Genomic DNA, 22,375 nt, shown 5'->3' with positions numbered 1-22,375 from the left:
CACTTGTTGAGATATTCTTTTTGTCCTATTGTAATTACCAAATCTCCGCTAAGGCTGCAAAATGAGGGAACCTCGCTGGATCCAGAGGAAGACAAATAAGGAAGGGAAACAGTTGGGCAGCCCTAAGAGTTCAGGGAGGCCAGGGCTTGGATAGGAACCGCTTCATTTGAGAACAGGTATAAAGGATATAGGGTTTCAACAGGGGAGACAGACACGGCATTCAAGGCAAAGAAAGAAGTAAGTGAAGCCTGGAGGGGCAGTCACCTGCAAATGGACCATGGGGCTCTCAGTGGCTGTGGCTGTGGCCCAGGAGAAGTGGGAACCCAGGGAAGAGAGGCTGGAACAGGGCTCAAGGGACCTCGATGGAGAGGCCTGTTAGGGACCATCACCTCCTCAGGCTGGAGAGGACAGGGCAAGCTAGTGACGAGGTCCTGAGGCCCCAGTGCCCCTGACCATCCTCTCCCACCACCACTCAGGATCATACAGGGAAGCCTGTTTCCAGATGCCTGTGATTTATTTCCAAGCTGAGCTGCAGCACATAGGAAAATACACATGGCTTTTCGGTCTACGTTTTTACAGAGAAAATAGATTCTGTCATTGGCTTTATCAGTGCCATCACCTCATTCTGTGAGGCTCCAGGGTGGATGGCCTGTCTCTAAGACTCTGCTTTCAAAGAAGCAGCTTGGCCAAGACCTCTGGGGGCTGGAGTGGGGGCAGAGACCCCCACGGGGTGGCGGCTGGGGGGACAGAGCATATGAGCAGCACTCACTGTGAAGCTAAGGCAAAGAACAGAGCTGGCGGAAGGTGCCTCCTCTCACCCCAGGGACACGGCTTGCTGAAGCCCAGGACACAGACCAGGTGGGCGCGGGGGATGAGGGCTCTGGCCCAGCCTGGAGCAGCAGCAGGACTCTGAGTGTGCATGTGTATGGGGTGGGGAGGCATGCTGAAGAGGCAGCCCAGCGGGATATGGAGGGGCTTCAGTTCACACTCCCCCTGCCCCAGCATAGCTCCCAGCGCGTGGTCCCTAATCCTGCGCTTGGCCCCTCTCATTAGCTCTATTTCAGGTGGGGGCCCCTGCTTAGGTCCCTTCCACCATCACCGCCCCTCACACTGTCAGTGCAAAACATTCTTAGGGCCAAGCCTCCGAGTCCCCTGCACCCTACCCAGGGCTGCAGGGAAGGGAGGAAAAGAAGGTGCTAGCTGGGGGCCTCGCCCAGCACCGGGAATTCCTTGCACATCTCTTGGACAATCATGCGGTCCATCTGACACTGGGGCGAGGCTTCCTCCTCGGTTAGGATGCGTCGCAGTGTGGCCTGCAGGTCGGGGAGCCGGTGGCGGTGCTGTAGGTAGGGTGTGGAGCGGATCACAGCGTGCATCAGGGAGAGGTACTCCATGCGAAGCTGTGGGGAGACCAGGCAAGCTCAGGGACCCCAGGGAGGCACTGAGACTGCCACCAGACAGGGACAGGCCACTACTGCTTCCTGGCAGCCACACGGACCCCAGGGCTGTGGACCACCTCACACCACTGAAGATCAGGGTTGCATCCCCAGCACCCAGAGTGGACCTGGCACAGAACTGGCCTTTGATAGTCGTTGAATAAGTAAGTGAATAAATAAATCATCTAAGACACACACAGTCCCAGAACGCGGCCGGCCCAGGGAAGTCCTGCCTCAGAGAGGTGGCGAGGGGAAGCAGCGAGCCCCCATCCCTCCTGTAATGCTGGGCCCCTGTGGGGCTGCTGTCTGTCTGTTGGAGGCCCTCTGCTTCTCACTCTATCCTCCCACCCTGGAAGATCTCATTCACACCCACAGCTTCAAATAGTGACCCCCACTCAAACCTCTTGCAGAGACTCTCCGGTGAGCTGCAGATGAGAAAATCCAACTGCCCACTTGTCACCTCCTGCTTATCTCAGAGAGAACTCAAACTCACATAACAACCATCAAACTCGTGATCTTCCCCATCTTCCCAAAGCTGAAGGCTTTCTCGTGTTCTTTATTTTAATAAAGAGCACTGCTGTCCATTCAAGTGCTCAAGCCAAAACTGCACGTGTCCCCTCCAGTTCCTTTCTCCCCACACCCCGAATCCAATCCGTCCCAGTAAGACCCGGCCGTCTTGCCTTCTACGTGTGCCCTGAATCCATCTCCAACACTCCCCGCCAACCCACCCTTCCAGCACCTCTGGCTTTAACGGCTCCAAGAACCACTCCAATCTGACACCCCAGCTGCTCCTTATCCTCACTGAGACCCTGATCCATTGACCTGGCGCCAGCACTTTTTCCTCCATTTGCTCCCCTCACCATCCCTCATTTCTCTCTTTACCTCTGATTAGAGGAGTCAATACTCAAACCTTCTTTAGGCAGCATCACCCTGCTAACTCCCAACCCTGGTCAGACCAAAAAGCACCTGCCAATCAAATCCTAGAAGCTAAGCAGCAGACAATTAGAGTCTTGTGCAGGCTTGAACAGCATTCCCCACCACAAACCTCACTGCCTGGCATCCCTGCCACTTTCCTCTGCCACGTTCACTGTTCCTGAAAGGACCACTGCCCACCTTCTCTCCATTTTCCAAACCTAAACTGCCCGATCAGCTGGCTTTGTGCTTCATGCAGAAAACAAGCAGACTTTCAGAAACGCCTGGTCTTCCCCCGGCACCCACACCTCACCTGTCCCCAGTGAATGAACTGTCCTGGCTCCTGCCAGAGGCCATCCCTCCAGGGGGGCCTGGACCCTCCCCTGCTGCCTGACCTACTTGACACCCGCAGCGGCTGACTCTCCCGACACATCAGCCGTTTCTTCATGATTGACGTGCTGGATCATTCCCTCTGACTCAGACATGCACCAGCACCTCCCACCTTTAAAAGACTTTCCCTGACCCCATGTCTCCCTCCAGTGATCCCCCACCTTTTTCTGCTCCCCTTCACTTAAAAACACACGAAGGTTGTCTCCATTCACTGCTCCCATCTTCCCCCTTTCTACTCCCCTCCAACTTCAAATCCCCTCTTCAACTTCCTACTCAGACTCTCTTCCCTCCAGTCCATGGACGCTGCTTGTGAATCACGCCTCATCTCCATGTGGCGAATCCCGTGGCTCATTCTCAGGCCTCATCTCACTCGGGCTCCTAACTGTGGAGACGGCTCATCCCCCTCCTCCTCCATACACGTGGCTTTGGGCTCCTGCTCTCTTGGTTTTCCTCCTGGGTGTCTCCCTATGTGCCCCGACTGTGCCCTGGGCTGAGGCCTGAGCTTCCCTCTGTCCCATCCATCCCACACCCTAGGTGACCGCACTGTCACAGGCTTCCCAGCACATCTATGCACAGCCAACTCCAAAGTGTCTCTTTCCAGTCCCAACTCACACCCCAGGTCCTCTGTACCCGGATGTCCAACAGGTATCTTCTCAGTCTTGACACATCAAAACACAACTCTATTCAAAGGTTCTTCCCCACCTGAGCAATCGGCACTTCATCCACCCGGTTGCTCCAGACCAATCCAGCAGCAAGCCCTGCCAACCCACCTCCAACACACCCCGGCCTGACCTCCTCTCCCAGCCTATTCGTGCCACGTGGACAGCTGCAGCCGCCTCCTCACCAGCCTCCCGCTTCTGCTGTGCTTGCAGTCTCCGTTTCATTCAGGATGGTAATCAGATCACTTCCCCTGCCCCTGAGAAGGGGTGACAACCTCCCGCCGCAGCCTCCAAGGCTTTGTGTAAACTCTACTTCCTCCTCCTCACCTCCCACCACTCCCTGCACTCCTGCTTTCTTCAGACAGCCCACCCCCGACCACCTCATGGCGGGCTCCCTTGGGTCTTGGCACACCTGTCATGGTTGAGTGGCCTCCCACACTTACCCGGCTCCAGCAGTGCCCCTCGCCCTAGTCTCCATTCAGTGTCAGATGCCCCCCTTTTGTTAGTTCCTACACAGCTGCCATCCCCAGGCACCTTATCTCCAGGCGACAGGTCCGCGATGTGCCGCACGGTGATGTCGATGAGCGCCATCATATCCGTGTGGTAGAAGATGGCAGCTGTGGCGGGGCTGGCGAACACGTCCTGCAGGAACTTGAGGATGGAGTGTGGCGGCTGAGGTTCATGCTTAAAGATGCGCACGGGGTCATCTAGAAGGCAGGGGGAAGAGGGGGTCAGGGCAGTCCTCGAGGGGGCCCAGAGTCACCCCAGCGAGTTACAGAGGTCATGGAGTCACAGGACATCGAAGGGGCCCCACACAGATTCCTGGGCCCTCACCCCCTCTGTTCAGGAGCAACAGTAGCTTCTCGGAGAAGATCTTGACATTGGCGTGTTTGCTCAGAGCGGCCATGATGAAGTTCTGGTCAGGGGCTGAGGAAGGACACGGAGGTAGACAACAGCTCAGGTGCTAAACCTGGAGAGCCCCCCTCCTCCCCCCTACGGCGAGTCAGCCACCCCCGTCAGGCCCTGCCCCCACCTGGCAGGTGCAAATTGAGAGCCAGAAGTAGATTCATGCAGAGATCCGGCAGTTGCTCGGTGGTGTCCAAGGGCAGCCCGTCCTCAACGATGCTCAGCAGGAACTGGGCGAAGGGTGTGCCCAGGTGCTCTGGGAGAGGGGCACATGGAAGTCTGCAGCCCGCCCCCCGTCACACACCGCCACACTGCCCAGCCTCCCTGGGTTTCTGTGAGCCCTGGAGATATTCAGTCAGACTACAGTCAGTGGGTGCCCAGCCCCTTGGGCCATGGGCCCCACCTCCAGCGGGCTGTGGGCTCCCTGTGGTCCGCTGGTCAGTGACCTGCCTTCTTACCATAGTGTGCATAGGGCACTGCCTCCCCCATGGAGAAGACCATGGCCAGAATGAGGGCGGAGTAACAGAGTTTCTGATGGTCTGCGGGGGAGCAAAGCAGGCGGTCAGAGCCCCCCAGATGGCGGGAACCTCCCCAGCTGGCAGGAAGCTGCCCCTCACTCACCCTGCGTGTCTGTCTGCATGTCCCGCGCCAGCTCCACAGGCAGCACAGATGACACTAGTGTGGAGATGATGGCTGCATCCAGGCTGCACATGGCGCCGAAGCATTTGAGGAGCAGCAGCCGCAGCGACACCCGGTGCTCCTGGCAGGGGACCCTGTGTGCTCAATGCCCGGAACCCCCACCTCTACCCAGGTCCCTCTGTGCCCCCTCCCCTCTGTTTCCCACACACCATTTGGTAATAGGCCACCAAGGCCAGGACAGACTCGAACTCATTCCTCTTGCACATTTTCTTGCAAACTTCAGGGTCTGCATCCGTCTGTGGGGAGGACGAAGTGTGATGGAGTCACTCAGAGTAAGGTGGCCACATGTGAGTGAGCTGAGGATGAATAGGGGAGACTCCCGAGCACTGGGGAGGGATGGGGCAGGGGTGGGGGACATCTGGGGGCACCCAGCCCGCACCAGAATGTGCAGCAGCTCCTCCAGGTAGCAGCGGATGACACCCTCGTCCTCATACAGGGCCCAGCTGCGCTGCTGGGCGTCATCCTTCCGCCGGGCCAGGTCTGCAAAGATCACCTCCAGCCGCTGCTGGTCGTGGCAGACCTGCCCTGAGGGCAGGGCAGTGCTCAGGTCCTGGAGGAAGAGGTCTGGCTCAGGACACTTGCCCCACACCATCTCCAGGAGGCCCACAAGGCCTGGAGTTCAACCTAGACCCTGAGGTCATGGCATGAGCTCCAGGCCAGTGTCAGGCAGGGGGCTCCAGCCTCACCTACCAGAGCTGCCTGGAGTCAGCGTCGTCGCAGGAAGGGTGAGGGGACCAGCCCCCAGTTCTCTTCCCTCCTCCCCGCTGCTCCCATCAAGCTCCCACAAAAGACCTGCTCCCACAGCCCATTCCCCAACATTGAGGCCGCCAAGGGAACTGACCCAGTTCTATACCCCCTCCCCAAGTAATTCCACTGCCCCCAAGTCTTAACAACCGTCTGGGACAGGATTCTGCTTGAGACACATCCGTGGGGTGTTCTCCAAAAACTTGCCTCCTGTCCCAGACCTGGATAAACATCCTCCATGAGGAAGGCCACCAACTCCTCACCACCTGAATGTGACTGAGACTCCACCCCCTGATTCTACACAAAGTGGGACAGGCCTGTCATCTACCCACCTGCCGTGTTCCTCTTGATCCAGTGTCCCAGCACAGGCAAGCCCACTGACTCACTGCTCCCCACACCCCAAACCAGAGCTGCAGGAGCCATGGAGCCCTAAGGAGAGACCTCTGGCCCATCTGGCCCCCACCGTGTAGACTTGACTCATGCCCCCCAATCCTGCTCCCTGACCAGTGCCCCAACCTTGGCAAAGGATCCCACCCGCCCATGATCCACACATACCTCATTCACATCTCAGTCAGCACTCAGGCCTCCATCATAGCTCTCCAAGCACCCACTGCTCTCCACTGCCAAGGCCAGCATGACACTGCCCTCTCTCATGCCTTATGTCCATTCCTTCCCTGCAGCCTGAGAGAACTCCTGGCCACCCACGGCTGTCTCATCTGTCACCTGCCCCAGGTCTCACCTCCAACCACACCACTTGCTCCCTCCCTCACCCCCTGTGTTCCAGCCATGCTGGCCTTGTTCCACTTCTTCCTGTGAGCCAAGCTCGGTCCTGCGTCATGGCCCTCGTCCAGCCTGAGCCTCTGCCTGGAATACTCTTCCTCCCTTTCTCCTTCAGGGATCAGCCCAAATGTCCCCGGTACCCAGCACAAGGAAGCCAAGAGCTAGAGCTCAATAAAGACCTGTCAGGTAAAGGCTGGACACAGTGTGAGGGTGGGGAAGGGGCAGGGGCTGTAGGGCGGCCCCAGGATGGGGAGGCCCCTGGCCCTGTTGCCCACCCTCACCTTGCCCTCTACCAGTGAGAGGAGGACCTGCTCCATGATAGGTGAGCTGGCCGGCACTGAGGCCTGGATGTGACCCACCACGACGCCAATGGCCACTCGGCACAGCTCGTGGCTCAGGCCGGTGTTCCTCCGCACGAGCTCCATCAGCTCTGCCCCAATGGTCCTGGGCACAGCAGTCTCAGCCAGCGCCTTCTCTTCTGTGGTCCCCAGGCTCAGTGCACCCAGGGCTTCCAGCTCATCAGGGGCTGGGGCTGTATCAACTGCTACCTCCTCTGTAGGGGGCTCCGAGTTTAGCACCTTGGAGGGAGGGGGCTGAGCTTGGGACACAGTGGTATGCGTGCCTCGGCGGGGCACAGGTGGGGGCGTGGGTGAGCAGCTGGGGCCTGGCTCCGATGAGCTGGAGCCGGTATAGAGTGTGTCAAGGGAGGTGCTGCTGACAGAGGAGCCGCTGGACACAGAACTGCCCCCAGAGGGTGTGGTGTTGCGGCCGCCTGTGGGCAGAGAGGGGATGCTGTGCTAGGGCAGCCCCCTGGGGGCCCCAACCCCTCCAAGCCCAGAGCCCCTGCCCCCCAGTACAGGGCCTAGTTCCTATGCCAGACCCTCCCACCAAGCCCAGAACCCCCAATTGCCCCGACACGTGCCCTGTCTTCCCCCCAAGCCTGGAGCCCCCAGTTCCCTGACATAGGCAGAGTAACCATTCCAAGTACAGGGTGCCCCCTGAGTCCCCCAACCCCGCCTTCTCACCACTCCCCGAGGCCAGTAGGGCCTCGCGGTCTCGACGCTTCACAGGTGGGGGTGGCGTGGCGGGTGCTGCTCGGCGAGGCTGTGGTGGGATCTGGGAGGACAGAAGTGGGATCTGAGGGTACAACCTGGCTAGCGCCCTGAGCTTGGCATGGGCAGGACTATGGTTCCAGGCGGCATCGCTGACCCCAGTGGACCCCTGGCGCCTCTGGACAAAGCCTTAAGCTCCACCCACCTCCCTTTCCTAGGATGTTCTCACCATGTACCTGGTAGAGGCCTCCATCTGCCCCAAGATACTCAGAACTGGGCAGGCTGTGCTGCCGCTCGAATCCAGCTCTACACACCCCATTGGGCTGCCTGGCAGCAGCAGCATCCAGGTGGTGGTCACTGGTGGACGGGGTCATAGCTGCAGGGTTGGGGGCTGAGGGGCCTCTGCGGGACAGGGTCTCTTTCCGGTGGTGGATCAGCTTCCTGAGGGAGGGACAGGGAGGTTATTGGGGGAGTTACCTTATGACTCCCGAAGTCCTCACATGCTCCTCGTGGGATGCGGCCCACCCTAGCCCAGGCTCCCCAACCTCCCACTGCCCTCATGCTCCACCCCACTCTGCACTACCAACACTGCTCTCTGGCGTCCCCAGTACTCACTGAAGGACCCCACCCCACGGTGCTTACTGGGCGGTTCTCCCGCCCCACTCACTGGAGGATCCCGCGCTGCTCCAGGCTGTACTTGCCACCATCCCGCATGGCTGCATTGTGCACAGCCTCAATGGCCCTGTCAATGGCTTGGAGGACATCCTGCTCCAGGCCCTGTGGGGGCAGGGGTGGGCAGTTAGGCCTGGGGGCCAAGTGAGGTACTGAGCCCAGAGCCAGCCCAGGATGGAGCCCAGGGCAGACAAAGGACCACTACAGCTAAAGCCTGTAATGCCAGATGTGAACACAGCAAGCTGAACTAGAATATGAAATGGGCTTCTCAAACTGCGTCACTCAGGGAGCTGGGCCACGGGGAAGGCCCATGCTGCTGCTTTATATATTGGGGCCCCACGCAGGATTTTACCTCACAGTAAGGCTCTCAGCTAAGATGTCGCCGAAAACCTGGGGTCTAGAGCAATACCACAGCCCATGGACCCTCACTTTGAGGCCAGGAGTACACACTTAGTCTATCCCCAGGCTTGGCTCAGATCCCAGGCTGAGATGCCAAGCAGGGAGCCTCTAGTGTCTGGAAGTCTTAACAAATCACTCTGGATCTTGCTGATCCTTCACAAAACCAAGGTCACACTCCAGGACGGCCCTGTCCTCAGAGAGCCTTCTGCAGGCCCTAGTAGCTGAGGACAGGCCAAAGGGATCGCCTCTCTCCACCCCTGCTGCCAGCCCCCATCCCCTCAAGCTATTCCAGGAATCCTCCAGACCTGCACTGGGAAGCAGCAGTTCTGTGTCTGTGGCAAAAGACAGACATGAGCACAGGACCTGGCTCCTGCCCCAGATTCTGTGTTGCCATCCGCAGCAACTCAGGGGTCCAATCTACCCAGCCTGGCTGGCATGGGGTACAGAGTAGGGGGTGGCAGCTGTGGGACCAGCCACTCCCACCCTTCGCTGCCCCTGGCACACATGGTCCATCAGACATAGGAGCCTCAGAACTAAGGTGACATCACACCAGAGTGGGTTTGAGAAGCTTCTCTGATGGGGACAGACAGATGGACTCAGAGGTCAACAAAGCCCTCCAGGTAGCACGGGGCGTGTCAGAGTGCAGGAGACAGCAGACAGAAAGGGGGACAGAGAAAGACAGATGATACACAGAAAGCAAGAAAGATGGAGGGAGAGAGAGAGAGAGGGAGGGAGGGAGAGAGAGAGGGAGAGAGAGAGAGAAGCAGAGGGAGACACGCAGAAAGAAATTGAGATTTGGAGACAGAGAAGGGAAGAGAGTCGGAGGAAGAAACACACACAAGTGGAGAGTCAGAATGACACCGAGATACAGAGAGAGCCACGGAGACGAAGGCAGAGGGAGACATGCAGCAAGAAACCAACAGATAGACAAGATGGTAGCCTCTCTGCCCTCCCCAAACACCCAGCCCCAGTGGCCCAGGCAGGGGAGGGGCCTCTTGGGCCCTCGGGGAAGAGGCAGGACTTTCCTCAGAGGCTCCAACAAGCTCCCAGCTCCAGAGAGGTTGGGTCTCACATGCTCACCCTGGACCAAGCAGCCCTGGTGTCCAGGGCTCTCACTCTTACCCAGACACTCCTAGATGCCATGAGGCCAAGGGTTTAGGGACCAGGGCCCATCCTCTCTGGTAAGACCAGATGACATCTCCAAATTTATCCTGTTATTTCTGTCCTGAACTGGGCTGGGACGGGATGTTTCCTAAAGGCTATGGACTAGGATGGGGCGGGGGTGTCTGGCACAGGGCAGACTTGGAGGCTCCAGGCCCTCCTTCCCCCTGTGATCAGAATAGACCAGCTGGAGACAACACATCCCAGCCCCCATACCAGGACTATTCTTGGGGAAACAGGAACTGGGGCTGCAGACTCCACTGGAAGGAAATGGGGCCAAAGCCAGACCGGGGACGCCATGGGGAGGTCTCACTTCCTTGCAATGGGAGCAGCCCCCACCCCAGGCTGGGGGCCAAGGAGGGATGGAGCTCCCTCATCTTCAGAGAAAGGAAGTCTGAAAAGTCAGGGCCTGAGGCTTGTGAAAGAGAGTAGTGCCAGGGAGTGTCAGCAGGGCCTGGGATCCCTGGTTCAAAGTGAACGGACGAAGGTGTCTTAGGAAAGGCTTAGGGGGTGACTGAGTACAGGAGAGTAAAAGATACTGAGGTCTCAGGGCTTGGGGGGTCATTTAGGGGAGGGGGGTGTCCATGGCTCTCAGGTCCAAATGGGAGAGGGGGTGTAAAGGCATGGAAGATGGTGGGGAAACAGGCAGTGTCCAGGGTTGCCCGGGGCTCAGTGGTGGAAGCTGAGGAAAAGGAGGCAAAAGTGTGGGATCCTGGTGATCCAGGGAAGGGGCCAATTAATTCTGGGGTCTCAATGATCTGGGGAACTGCTCAGAATTTGGTGTGCTGTAATCTCAGGACTGACTCTTGAATTCTATTCGGATGGAGGTTCAGATGTTGGGGCCCAATGGCTCTGGGATTCCGAGGAGTCTCAGTCCCAGAGCTGGGCTTTTGGTAGATCTGAGTCCTCAGAGTTGGCTGTCAAGGCCCTGGTCTTGGGTTGGGGCGCGGGCTCTTAGGGTCCCAGTCCTCCTGGGGTTTCACGGTCAGATTCTCAAACTCCTTATCTGCTGGAGGTCCCGGCGGGCCTGGGGTGCCGGGGTCTGTCCTGCGAGCCTATGTTGGAGCTCAGTCTAGGGGCGGCTGAGGCCGGGCCGGGGAGGGGCACACTCACCTGCAGGCGGCGCAGGTAGGCGGGCGGCACGTAGCCCGTCTCGCCACTGCGCGCCCGCGCCGCCAGCCACCAGTGCGCGCTGCTGCGCTCCAGAACCAGGAAGGTCTCGCCCGCGGCGAACGCCAGCGCGTTGGGCTCCGCCGAGCGGAACGCGTACAGCGCGCGGTACATGAGGGTGAGTCGGGCCGAGGCAGGAGAGACGGCAGGGTCTGCGAAACCAGGACGCCAGGCCGGGAGCGCCTCACCGCGCTCGCCCTGCCCCGTGACACATGGCGCGTGCGCGCGCGCGCGCCCGCCCGCCCGCCCGCCGCAGCCCCGCCCCAGGATGTGTCGGCTCCTGCGCAGAAGCGCGGCGCCCCCTAGTGTCCACAGGCTGCGCGGCCCGGCGCGGCCTCCGAGAACCCGCTGCCCTTTCCGCCCCTTCCGTGGACTTCTGCGTCTCCAAGCTCCCGACTCCCTGCCCCAGCACCCTACCTAGAGCCCCAGACCCAGCTTTCCCGCCCGGCCCTCCACTCCCTTTACCCGCCCAAGCCCTAGTGCTGCGGCCCATCCGACTTCCCGAAGGAGCGCTCCGCCCGCAGCCCAAAGACAGAGCCTCTGTCCGATGCTGACAGTCCCATGCGTCCTTGCCACCCCAGGGGAGTGGGACCTGACCTACTAACATAAGGACAGCGACCCCGTGAGGGTAGTCCCGTTGTTGTATCTTGAGACACTTGGAGGCGCCCGCGGGGCCCGGGTCTGCTCCGTGTCTCTAGGCCTCCTGACCCCGCTTACCGCCCCAGTGGTGGGCAACGCGGAGCAAGAGTGAGGGGGGGACGGTAAAAACAAAACCCACGGGGGGCCATTTCTCTGTCCAAAGTCCTCCCATCCTTGCTCCCCACCCCACCTCCTCTTTTCGGCTACTATCTTCTCTCGTCCTCTGTAATGTGGGTCTTTGCATAGTTTCCTCTGCCTGGGACACACTTCCCTTCCTCACAGTATAAGGTCCGCAGGCTCCCACCCCTATCAATCGCTATCACATCACTCTGTTCTGTTGTCTTTGGGGACTTACAACTCCAGGTTATCTTATTTCTCATGCTTCCTTCTGAGAGCAGACAGAAGGGCTGGTGGAGGATGGGGAGTGGGGCACCATGTGGCCTTAAGAGCTTGTTTGGCCCACCTTCCGGTCAGCCCTGACTTGGTGAGGTCTTTGAAGTCCTAGGAGGGAAGGGGGAAACTCCGGGGAGAGATCCTAAGGGTCCTGGGGACCTCCCATTTCTGTCCAGGGGCTGCTCCAGCCACATTCCCCTCTGGAAGCCTGGGCCCAGGGAGAAGGGGCTGTAGGCACAACCAGGCCAGTGTATGCAGTTGGCCTGTTTTTGGACGTAGTGGATACAGGCATAATGGACCTTGGAGAGGAGGTGCTAGGAGGTTCAGGCAAGGCAAGGGGTGGGGCTGCTAAAACTGGACATCCAGACCCTACCTTCTTAGCACTGGTTCTGTGTCCTTCTCCCTGGTGTCTGGGTCTGCAGTTCAAGACCTCTTGCCACACCTCTCCCTGAAACCGTCCTAGCACAGAGCACAAGTAGCTCTCTTAGGGGCTGCCCTGGCTGGAGCCACATGAAGGATGACACTAGCGTGGTTGCAGTGGGGTCCAGGGCTGCGTAGGAGTGGTGACAGGTGGTGTGGCCAAGAGGACCACACTGCTCAGAACCCCTCCCATCAAGCCACCCACCTTCTGGGACCTCCTAAGACCTTGACCACAGAGCCAATGGCTGCCAACAGACCAAAGCCTGGTGGCTAGCTGAGGCCCCAGTATTGACTCCAGGATGTCTGACATCACAATGTCCAGCCAATTAGCTGCTACCAGTGGCACAGGAGCTGGACCCAAGGTTTGGCACACCTGCTGCCCAACTTTGGCTTAAGCTACATGAGGGCAGGGAAAGACCTGTATCAACAGTCAAGTGTAGTTCTCTGCGTAAGGGGTGCTGGGACAGACCAGCACAGATCCCAGAGGGACCCATTTACGGTTATGTGTGTGGGTGCTCGGTTAAGGGACTGAGGACTAAGCCAAGAGGCTATGGTGACTTTAGGGTCCATGGGATGGGGTCACTGGAAGGAATATATTGCTGGGCCAGGGTGAAGGTCATGGCATATGTGATGTTTCTGAGGTTTGGGAGGGGGGCTGGCTGCCTATCCTTGGGCAAGAACGACAGCAGCACTGTGTACAATTAACAAAAAGATTTGTATTAGAACATTTACACTCAGGGAAGAAAGAGGTATCTGCATCATCAAATGTGGAATGTTGAAGAGAGTTAAAATAAATAAAGACTCCGACAGCGGTTGGGGCTGGCTCAGGCTGGGACTCATAGAGGCCTCTGCGCATCAGCTCCAGGCTGCAGGGGCCACCGCCTGGCCATACTGGCCTCCTCCCCGACGCAGCACAGCTGTGCCTGGGACACAGAGAGTCTCTCAGGTACTGCTGCAGCCAGCAAGCTCACTCCCCACTTTCCTCACTTATCTCTGTAACAATGTCTATCAGGCTCTGGAGCCCAAAGATATAGCCAGCATCCTGGCCCTCGTGTACCACACTGTCCTCACCATACAGCCTGCAAGTGGTGTGTGCGAAATCGATCATGCGCACGTCCACCGAGCTGGTGCCGATGGGCTTGTAGGCATAGGCACCAGCCGACTCGTCGGCTGACTCCTCTGACAGGTCCTCCAAGTCCTCAGCATCTGAGTCCAGGGCCACTTCAGGCCGCTCCTTGCCATCATAAATGACCAGCAGGGAGCTTGAGTAGAAGCGGTAGGATTCTTGTCGCTCCAACACGGACTTGAGTTCAGTCAGCTTCCTAAGCACAGGGCCCAGGAGCTCGCGGCGCAGGTACCGCCCGTTGTGGAAAAACTGGAAAAGTGCCTCCTTGAAGCCCTGCACGGACAGCTTCCGGCCGTGGTACTTGTTCATGAACATGAGCTGCCCACTGCCTGCCTGGTATACCTGTGGGAGGGAGACCAGCAGGTGAGGTGCTGACAGCCATCTCAGGGCCTAGACCCTGGGGAGTGGCAGCGATATGACAGTCCTGGATCAGATCCTTTAATTTGTTAAGTATCACAAGAGACACTGTCCTTGCCAATCAACACCCACTCAGGATACAGCCCTCTGACCTGGGTTCCATCACCAGCCCCCTGCTCGGTGTATGTGTTGGTGGAGAGGGCCTAACTTTTTTGCCTTTCTCCCCCTCCTGTCCACAGCCTCTGGACTCAGCCAACCAGGCCAGCCCCAGAGACGATTACCCATGCATGCATGCTTCCTTTTCTAACCAGAAAGTGACAGGTTCATTCAAATCTGGAATCTTTTGAGAAAATGGGACTATGCCACGATGGGAGAATGGCAGCTCCTGGATGCCCCAGCCAGCCCACACCACGCACCTGCACTCCTCTCACCTGCATGCCACACACGCGCACACCAATGACTGCAGACGTGCTCTGCTGGCATTTGCGGATCTGGTTGGCTGCCTTCTCCTCTGAAGCATCGTCACCATGCTGGCGCGTACCCATCTTGAGGTCCAGGACACAAGGCACCTCATAACGGGAAGTCAGGTTCTCCAGTAAGATAAATTCTGAGTGGTTAAGGACAATGCCCCTCTAATGAAAAGGTGCTGCTCCACGGGGCCCTGGCATTCCCAGGGTACAAGGCCTGCACACAGTACCCCAGAGATCCTGCTATATCTCCCATGCAGGCAGCCCAGACTAGAAGGCTGAAAGACACCTTCAATTCTTGTCAGGGAACTGGCCTGAGAACAGCCTGGGAGACACACACATCATCCCCTGAACTCAGCAAGATGTGGGACCACGGTCCAAAACATACTGTCCTAGGGACTTCCCCAGTGGTCCAGTGGCTAAGACGCTGCACTCCCAATGCAGGGGGCCCGGGTTCAATCCCTGGTCAGGGAACTAGATCCCACATGTGGCAACTAAGGGTTCACACGCCACAACTAAAAAGATCCCACATGCTGCAACTAAAAGATCCCGCATGCTGCAATGAAGATCCCATGTGCTGCAACTAAGACCCAAAGCATCCATAAATAAATAAATAAATAAATTTTTAAAAAAGTGACACAAATAGCAAAACAAAACAAAAATAGAAATGTCCTAAATTACAAACAGAACATCAAATAAATTCAGTAAATCCTAGTCTTAAATATGAACTAGAAATATCAGTATGAACTCATGAAAAGTTTTCTCTTTAAAATAAATATGTATTTCCCAGACGTGGGCACTGAAAAGATCTAGAAACAATGACCGGATGTATGAGCTCCCCTAGTGCCCAGACCAGTGCTCCTAGAGCAGGGCCAGTGAACCATGACCCCCTGCTCACTCACTGTTGTATAACCTATAAGCTAGGAATGAATGGTTCTTACTTTTTTTTTTTTTGGCCGTGTTGGGTCTTTGCTGCTGCGTGCAGGCTTTCTCTAGTTGTGGCGAGTGGGGGCTACTCTTTGTTGCGGCGCGTGGGCTTCTCATTGCAGTGGCTTCTCTTGTTGCAGAGCACAGGCTCTTAGGCGCATGGGCTTTAGTCGTTGTGGCACGAGGGCTCAGTAGTTGTGCCTCACAGGCTCTAGACCACAGGCTCAGTAGTTGTGGTGCACGGGCTTAGTGGCTCTGTGCTATGTGGCATCTTCCCGGACCAGGGCTCAAACCCGTGCCCCCTGCATTGGCAGGCAGATTTTTAACCACTGTGCCACCAGGGAGGTCCATTGGTTCTTACATATATATATATATATATATATATATGCGGAGCACAGGCTCCGGACGCGCAGGCTCAGCGGCCATGGCTCACGCGCCTAGCCGCTCCGCGGCATGTGGGATCTTCCCGGACCGGGGCACGAACCCGTGTCCCCTGCATCGGCAGGTGGACTCTCAACCACTGCGCCACCAGGGAAGCCCTTATATATTTTTTTATTCATTCATTCATTCACTTATTTATTTATGGCTGTGTTGGTCTTTGTTGCTGTGCGCAGGCTTTCTCTAGTTGTGGCTAGTGGGGGCTACTTTTCGTTGTGGTGCACTAGCTTCTCACTGCAGTAGCTTCTCTTGTTGCGGAGCACGGGCTCTAGGTGCGTGGGCTTTGGTAGTTGCGGCTCGTGGGCTCTAGAGCGCAGGCTCAGTAGTTGTAGCGCACGGGCTTAGTTGCTCCGTGGCATGCGGGACCTTCCTGGACCAGGGCTTGAACCCATGTCCCCTGCATTGTCAGGCGGATTCTTAACCACTGCACCACCAGGGAAGCCCTATTCTTATATTTCTAAGAGGTCAAAAACTGTATGGGGTGGGACAGGGAGAGTGGGAGGGAGATGCAAGAGAGAGGAGATATGGGGATATATGTATAGCTGATTCACTGTTATAAAGCAGAAACTAACACACCATTGTAAAGCAATTATACTCCAATAAAGATGTTAAAAAAAATCATAGTAAAAATAAGAATTAAAAAAAACTGTATGTAATACTTCATGACACATGAAAATTGAATGAAATTCAAATCTCAGTGACCATAAATAGAGTTTTATTGGAATACAGCCACATTCATTCATTTACATTATCATCTATGGCTGCTTTCAGGGTACAAATGGCAGAGTTGTGATGCAGTCAGTGTATGGCCTGCAAAGCCTAAAATATTCACTGGCCATTTACTGAAAAAGTTTGCAACCCCTGGTGTAGAAGAATGACTGAATTCACATCTGGAATATGAAATATACACGAGTCTGTACCAGTTCTTCATATGGGAAAGACAGCCATCAGAGACTACTGTGATTGTGTCAAAATGACTCAGGAGCCTATTTTGAAAGGCTCCCACTTGCCAAGCATGGGACAATTTGAGCATCAGTAAAGATAACTGCAATGGACTAAAACACGTCAAATATGTTTAAATTCATGGGTTCATAACAATGCTGAAAACCTCACTGGTCACCTTTGGAGGGTGTTAAGAAACCATCTCTTTATTCTAAATCTAGTAAACAAAGGAAAATAAACTCTTAACCTGCCTTTCCTATATGAACTATACCTCAGGATAAGCATATAGTTGATGAGGAAGAGTTTCTCTTTACAGAAGGATTCCAGCTAATGAATGAAAAAGGAATGAGAAAATTAGAAAATCACCTAATGAAAAAATGGCTCTAAGGCAACTGCAATACAAAAGAGAAAGACAACAAAACACCGTGCTTCCCGATGGACAGCTACAATACCATCTCTGAGGGATTCTTGCCCCCACCCCCCCAAAACTGAACCTGAATCTGATCAAGCTTGTAGATAAAATTATCAACTCAATGGAAACAGAGGGGAAAGAGTAACATGTAAAAGACACCACAGGATGTAATCAGTAAAATCCAGATGGTGGGAAACTCTAGAAGACCCAGTTTCTTTGACAAGAAATTTCCAAGAAGAAAAACCAGAAAGGGTATTTTAAAAGACTTAAACATTTCAACCAAATGCAATGTGTGAACCTCATTTGGATCCCCATTCAAGCAAATAATCAACAAAAATATTTATGAGACAATTAGGAAAATGGAGTCACAAATTAGATACTTGATAGTAAGGAATTACTGTCCACTTTTCAAGGAGTAATAATGGTATTAATGTTTTAAAATACCTTTATCTTTCAGAGATACATGCTGAGGTGTATATAGATGAAATGAAATATCTGACACTTGCTTCAGAGAGTGTTCAGCTGGGGGCTGCTGGGTGTATAGAGACAGTCATGACAGGAGACTGACATGACTGGGTTAACCAACTGCTGAACCTTGGTGACTGGTACTTCGAGGTTCAATGCATTATTCTATCTGGTACATCCAGGTTCCCTGACTCCAAAAAAAAGAAAGGACCCTGTGTTTTCTTCATGTGCTAACCTGGTGAACCAGACTGAAAGGTCAGTCCTACCCCACCGCAGACCCTGGCAGTTAAGCACTATTTGGGGACTTCTGTAGGAGTCTGAAAACATGAACCAGGTCCTTGCACTCCAGGCTAAAGCCCCCCAGGTGCAGGTTGGTCCCTCCATGAGGTGCCCCTGACCCCCAGGAACCCATCAGACTCCCTCCCCAGCACCTGCACTCCCAGACCAGCCTTTGGCCCCGAGGGAAGTAATATATGCCCACAGTTACCACGTAGGGTGTCCTAGCACAACCATGACTAAAAAAAAATTCAATTTCTCTCTCCAAGCTCGTAGGGTCTCCTCTCACTTGCCCTCCCTTCTCCCCAAGGCAGAGATGCCCTATGAACAAAGGATACTGTACTGGTTCCGATGTTTTGCATTCTCCTTCATTCTCTGTAACTGTTGCTGGTGACACTTCATGCTCCAAGGGTTGTAGTGTTTCAGCTGGGAACTGACATTCCCCTTTTTCTCTACACTGTAGTACAAGACTTCAGATTTCTTCAGCCACTCAAATTCTTCCTCTAACTTATGGCTATAAAGAGACAAGGAGCCAATAAATCATAATGTCTTATCAAAACTCAGGGGCAAAAAGGCATGAAGGAACTTTCTGGAGTGATAGGAAGTTTCATACCTTGATGTGGTGGTTGTTTTAGTGCACACAGTAAACACTTCATTTACCATAGTATATTATACCTCGACAGTTGATTGATTGATTTAGAAACTTTAATCTTTATTTATTTATTTTCTTTTTTAAAAATGTTTTAGGCTGCGCAGCATGCAGAATCTTAGTTCCCCAACCAGGGATCGAACCCGTGCCCTGTGCATTGGGAGTGCGGAGTCTTAACCACTGAACCTCCAGAGAAGTCCCAAGACAGCTGATTTAAAAAAAAAAAGGGGGGGTGTGTCAGCTCGCTGTTTTTCTACAGTTGTTTTTCTACAGTAAGGAAAACCTTCGATGAAAGAACAACCTCTGCCTCCAGCCCGCACCCTGCAAGGCAGCCTTCACTGCCCTCTTCTTCTAGGTAGTACACCCCCTGGCTTCTGGAACATCCAGGTTCCCTGACTCAGAATGCTGGAGACTGAAATTCCATGAGAATAAGTCAACCTACTTAGCTACGTTTTTAATATATATATAATTTATCTTTTCACAAGCTCTGCCAAGGTGTGGCACTTGGAGCGCTCTGCCTACGGGGATCCCCAAGATTTGGGGATGCCCAACTGACCATTCTGTCTCCCACTATCAGTGAACAACCTGAGGTGATGGGATGGCTTCTGTCTGGGTCACTGCTACATCCCCAGGATGCCACATAGGGCCTGGCACAGGGCAGATGCAGGAGGAGTGAGTGACTGAAACTTTTTTACAGCTGCCACTACAGTTGTTTTACCCGAAATGGCATGATATAACTCAGAGTCAATTAAAGAGAAGCTGGGCACACCATGTGGGAACTGTCCACTGAGTGACGAGGTACCTACTAATAAGTCCATAGTGTGAGTCCTTAGCCCTAGGGGACTGGGCTGTAACTGAGATCCCTCCTCTCCCACGGAGCTCAGTCTCCTCTCAGTCTATACCCACCTCTTCATCTTCTCCTCCTTCCGGTGCTGGCGCACCCAGTCCTTAGGGATCTTTTCTGTTTCTAGGACGTGATGTTTTTTGTTTGTCCACCTTAGCAGCTTACTTTTTGGTTCACAGTCTGAGTTATCTACACTGTCCATAGTTCCGTGGTCCCCTTTTAATGGATATGCTATTAAACACAAGTTCCTGTCTTCATCTTCTTCAAAGCGCACAGATACCACACCTGGAAGAAGGGTGAGGAACAGAGAGGACTTTTAATTCCACAGGAAGATGTGTTACAAATAACATGATTGTAACGTTTAGTTTTTTCTTACCCTGTTCCTTAGTCTCTATGTTGCCAGAGGCCCCAAACTCATCTGCAAACCTAACAAATATCAAAACATCTAGAAAAGATGACACCATACAAGACAAGCAATTAAGGAGCAAACATGGCCGAGAGTCTTCCTCTCTGATGCACTCAACAAGGCAAGAGCCAAAGAATTACAAGACACATTTTTCCATCATTGAAAATGTTTATTAATTTTTATGTAATTCTTCTAATCCTAAGAGAGACGTAAAAACATTTGCTCTTTATATCTTGTGGGAATTTTTAAGGCCCTAAACAGAAACTCCAACAGCCTTGAGGCTTGCTTTAAAGCAGAGCCTGAACAGAGATTTGCCTGAGGGGTAAGAAGCATCCAACGGTAAGGGAAGACTGGGCAAGCAAAACAAAATAAAGGAGCAAACGAAACAAACCACACAGCACAAAAGACACCCTAGCAAAGGCTTCTTGCAGTGCCCCCGCACTGGGCACCCCAAGCCTTTTGCCCTTCTTGAATATATTGCTTTATTGGTCTTTGCAGTCTCATGTCACAAAAGAACAAAATGAACACAAGGCAAATAGGGTTGGGCTGGGAGCACAGACGCGTAGTGGCCTTGAAAGCAGCTTTCCCCGAGTCTCTAGAACCTGCCATGTGTAATTAGACAGTCTTTGAGGAGGGGGCTGTCAGGTGAGAGTGTTTCAGCAGGTGCCGACGAGTGCCTTACAGCCGACTGGCTGAACACCTTTCCTCCCAGGCCTCTGTGGCCTGGGATCACTCAATTTGCTCAGTCCTTGCTGCAGGGGAATGCGTGCTCAGAGAGACGACACTTCTGAGGTGGTAACTGGCTCTGGGCGCAGAGGAGCCGGGGTGGGGAATTCAGGGGACCACATTTTCCTGTGGCCATGGGAAAAGAACCGGGGAAAAAAATGGGGGCGGGGCAGCCAGCTAACAAGGGGCCTTTGGCTTTGTCCTGGAAAAAACAACAGAGAAGGACCAAGTGAGGGCCCCCAACTCCACCACCCCGACCGCAACACACATGCATATTCAGAGTACAAAGAGAGACGCCCAGTACATTCTGTCTTCAAAGAGCATGTTTCAACAGTTCCAGAAGAACCCAAGTTGTTCAAGAGTCTTTTGCATAACCAGGTAATGCAACTTTAAAATTATTTTCCTTAATGGATTCTTCCTGATTTACAAAGGATCTCCGCCCTCCCCAGGAAAGACCACACCATGCTGTTGGCTGCTGATTCCCCCCCACCCCCACCAAAATGCATTATAAAAAGGAAGAAAGAGTCACCACATGTGAATCAAAGGGTTGCCGTAATATAGCCATTTCGGGGACATTCCGTAATAGCAAAGGGCTTCAGCTAATCAGCACAAGCCTCCCACTCCTGCATTCCATCTGACTCAACTCTGCTCCCAGCCTACCTAATCAACAGGGCTTCTGGTTTCCTGGAGGACAAAAAGCAGGCGGCAAGTATTCTGGGTAAAATCCTCCCAAAGTCTTCCCCGGATGTCTCCTCATGGGGGACTATGGGTTACCGAGATAAAGAGACACCTGAACATAAAACACAACTACACTTCCACCAAAAATAAACTCAAAACAAACCCACAAAACAAAACAGAATTGAGCAATCTTACCGCGACTTGAAAACTGAGGGTGTGAGGTGCTGGGCGGAGGGCCAAGAGGAGAAGGAGGAGGGAAAACACAGAGTGAGTGGGAGGGGTGAGGGCTCCGGGGATGGCTGCCTGGGCTTTCCTTGGCCGCGACGCCTTGCATGTCCTTGCCAGGCGCTGGCGACCCCTACAGCAGCTGGGGGCTCACCTTTGTACTGGGGAGTGAATTTGCGCATCTCCGCAGGGAGGGTCTCGTAGAACTGGTGCTCCCTCGGGACCAGAGGCTTGCACAGGGTCGTCTCGTTGAAGCGGAGCACGCACGAGTGCCCCCCGACCTGGTGGACAAAGGGCTCCAGCAGGATGCCCTTGGCGCGGGGCTCCACGTCCATAGCCCTGAAGGCTGGGCTCATCCTCCAGGTGCAGGCAGCAGGGAGAAGGGGGAGGCAGCGGGGTGCAGCGGCCAGCGCGTCCTCTGTCGTCTGTCCGTGCGTCCGTCTGTCTGGCCTCAGCTCCTCGGCTGTGTGGGCCAGGACGCTCTGCCGGAAGCAAAGAGTGACAACGGAGTTGGAAAGGGCCAGGAACCGCCTTAGAGGCGCTAGCCCTCCTCTTCCAGCAGAAAGACAAAACAGCCTGAGCTCCCGCAGGGTCCCGCCCACGCCGCCCACTTCGTCCCCGCCTCCTCCCACAGAAACAAGCAGCCAGAGCTCTCCCCCGCGGGCCGAAGCCGACTGGCAGGGACTGGTTGCGGGACCCTGAAACAGCCCCAATCACCCCACCAGGCGTTAGAAAGCCACTACCGCGAAGCCACGACGACGAAATTGTGATTTTAGGTAAAATCACAATTTCAAACCTAATATCCTGATTAAATCTTACCACTTTCTAATAAAATTGTTAAACTTACAGTAATTTATATCCAAGTCCCTCCATTAATTATATAACTATATTTTAATAGACTTTATTTTTTTAGAGCAGTTTAAGGTTCACGGCAAAATTGAGAAAATACAGAAATTTCCCATATGCCCCGCATATGCATGGACAGCCTCCTCCATTATCAATATC

The 22,375-nt window shown here is 54.5% G+C and overlaps 2 protein-coding genes across 9 annotated transcripts in view; both read right to left on the bottom strand.

Moving 5' to 3' along the window:
* Positions 1–491: 491 nt before the first annotated feature.
* On the bottom strand, positions 492–11,194 carry NCKIPSD (NCK interacting protein with SH3 domain). The gene is made up of 13 exons (XM_004283908.4): positions 10,924–11,194; positions 8,246–8,355; positions 7,815–8,019; positions 7,552–7,642; positions 6,808–7,298; positions 5,382–5,552; positions 5,152–5,238; positions 4,925–5,063; positions 4,762–4,842; positions 4,431–4,559; positions 4,232–4,324; positions 3,932–4,104; positions 492–1,400 (listed from the first exon to the last, which is right to left on the bottom strand). The coding sequence occupies exons 1-13, from the start codon at positions 11,092–11,094 to the stop codon at positions 1,197–1,199; spliced, it is 2,145 nt and encodes a 714-aa protein (XP_004283956.1). The 5' UTR covers positions 11,095–11,194; the 3' UTR covers positions 492–1,196.
* Positions 11,195–13,128: 1,934 nt separating this feature from the next.
* IP6K2 (inositol hexakisphosphate kinase 2) overlaps positions 13,129–22,375 on the bottom strand; it is a 29,283-nt gene continuing 20,036 nt past the window's right edge. For 4 of the 8 annotated variants that reach the window (XM_033413249.2, XM_033413251.2, XM_049716200.1 and 1 more), the window contains exons 2-6: positions 21,525–21,852; positions 19,398–19,620; positions 18,181–18,356; positions 14,332–14,522; positions 13,129–13,900 (exon numbers count right to left, since the gene is read on the bottom strand). In XM_033413249.2, the coding sequence (XP_033269140.1) occupies positions 13,400–13,900; positions 14,332–14,522; positions 18,181–18,356; positions 19,398–19,620; positions 21,525–21,726 (1,293 nt within the window). In that variant the 5' untranslated portion in view covers positions 21,727–21,852 and the 3' untranslated portion in view covers positions 13,129–13,399. Of the gene's footprint in view, positions 13,901–14,331; positions 14,523–18,180; positions 18,357–19,397; positions 19,621–19,711; positions 20,502–21,524; positions 22,084–22,375 lie in introns of those variants that run through there. The other 4 variants (XM_004283909.3, XM_049716201.1, XM_033413257.2 and 1 more) reach the window with 4 other exon arrangements.

Source organism: Orcinus orca, chromosome 10, assembly GCF_937001465.1.
Source record: "Orcinus orca chromosome 10, mOrcOrc1.1, whole genome shotgun sequence".
NCBI classification, from domain to species: Eukaryota; Metazoa; Chordata; class Mammalia; order Artiodactyla; family Delphinidae; genus Orcinus; species Orcinus orca.
Note: the sequence above shows the minus strand (reverse complement) of the source record. Positions and strands in the feature narration are given on the sequence as shown.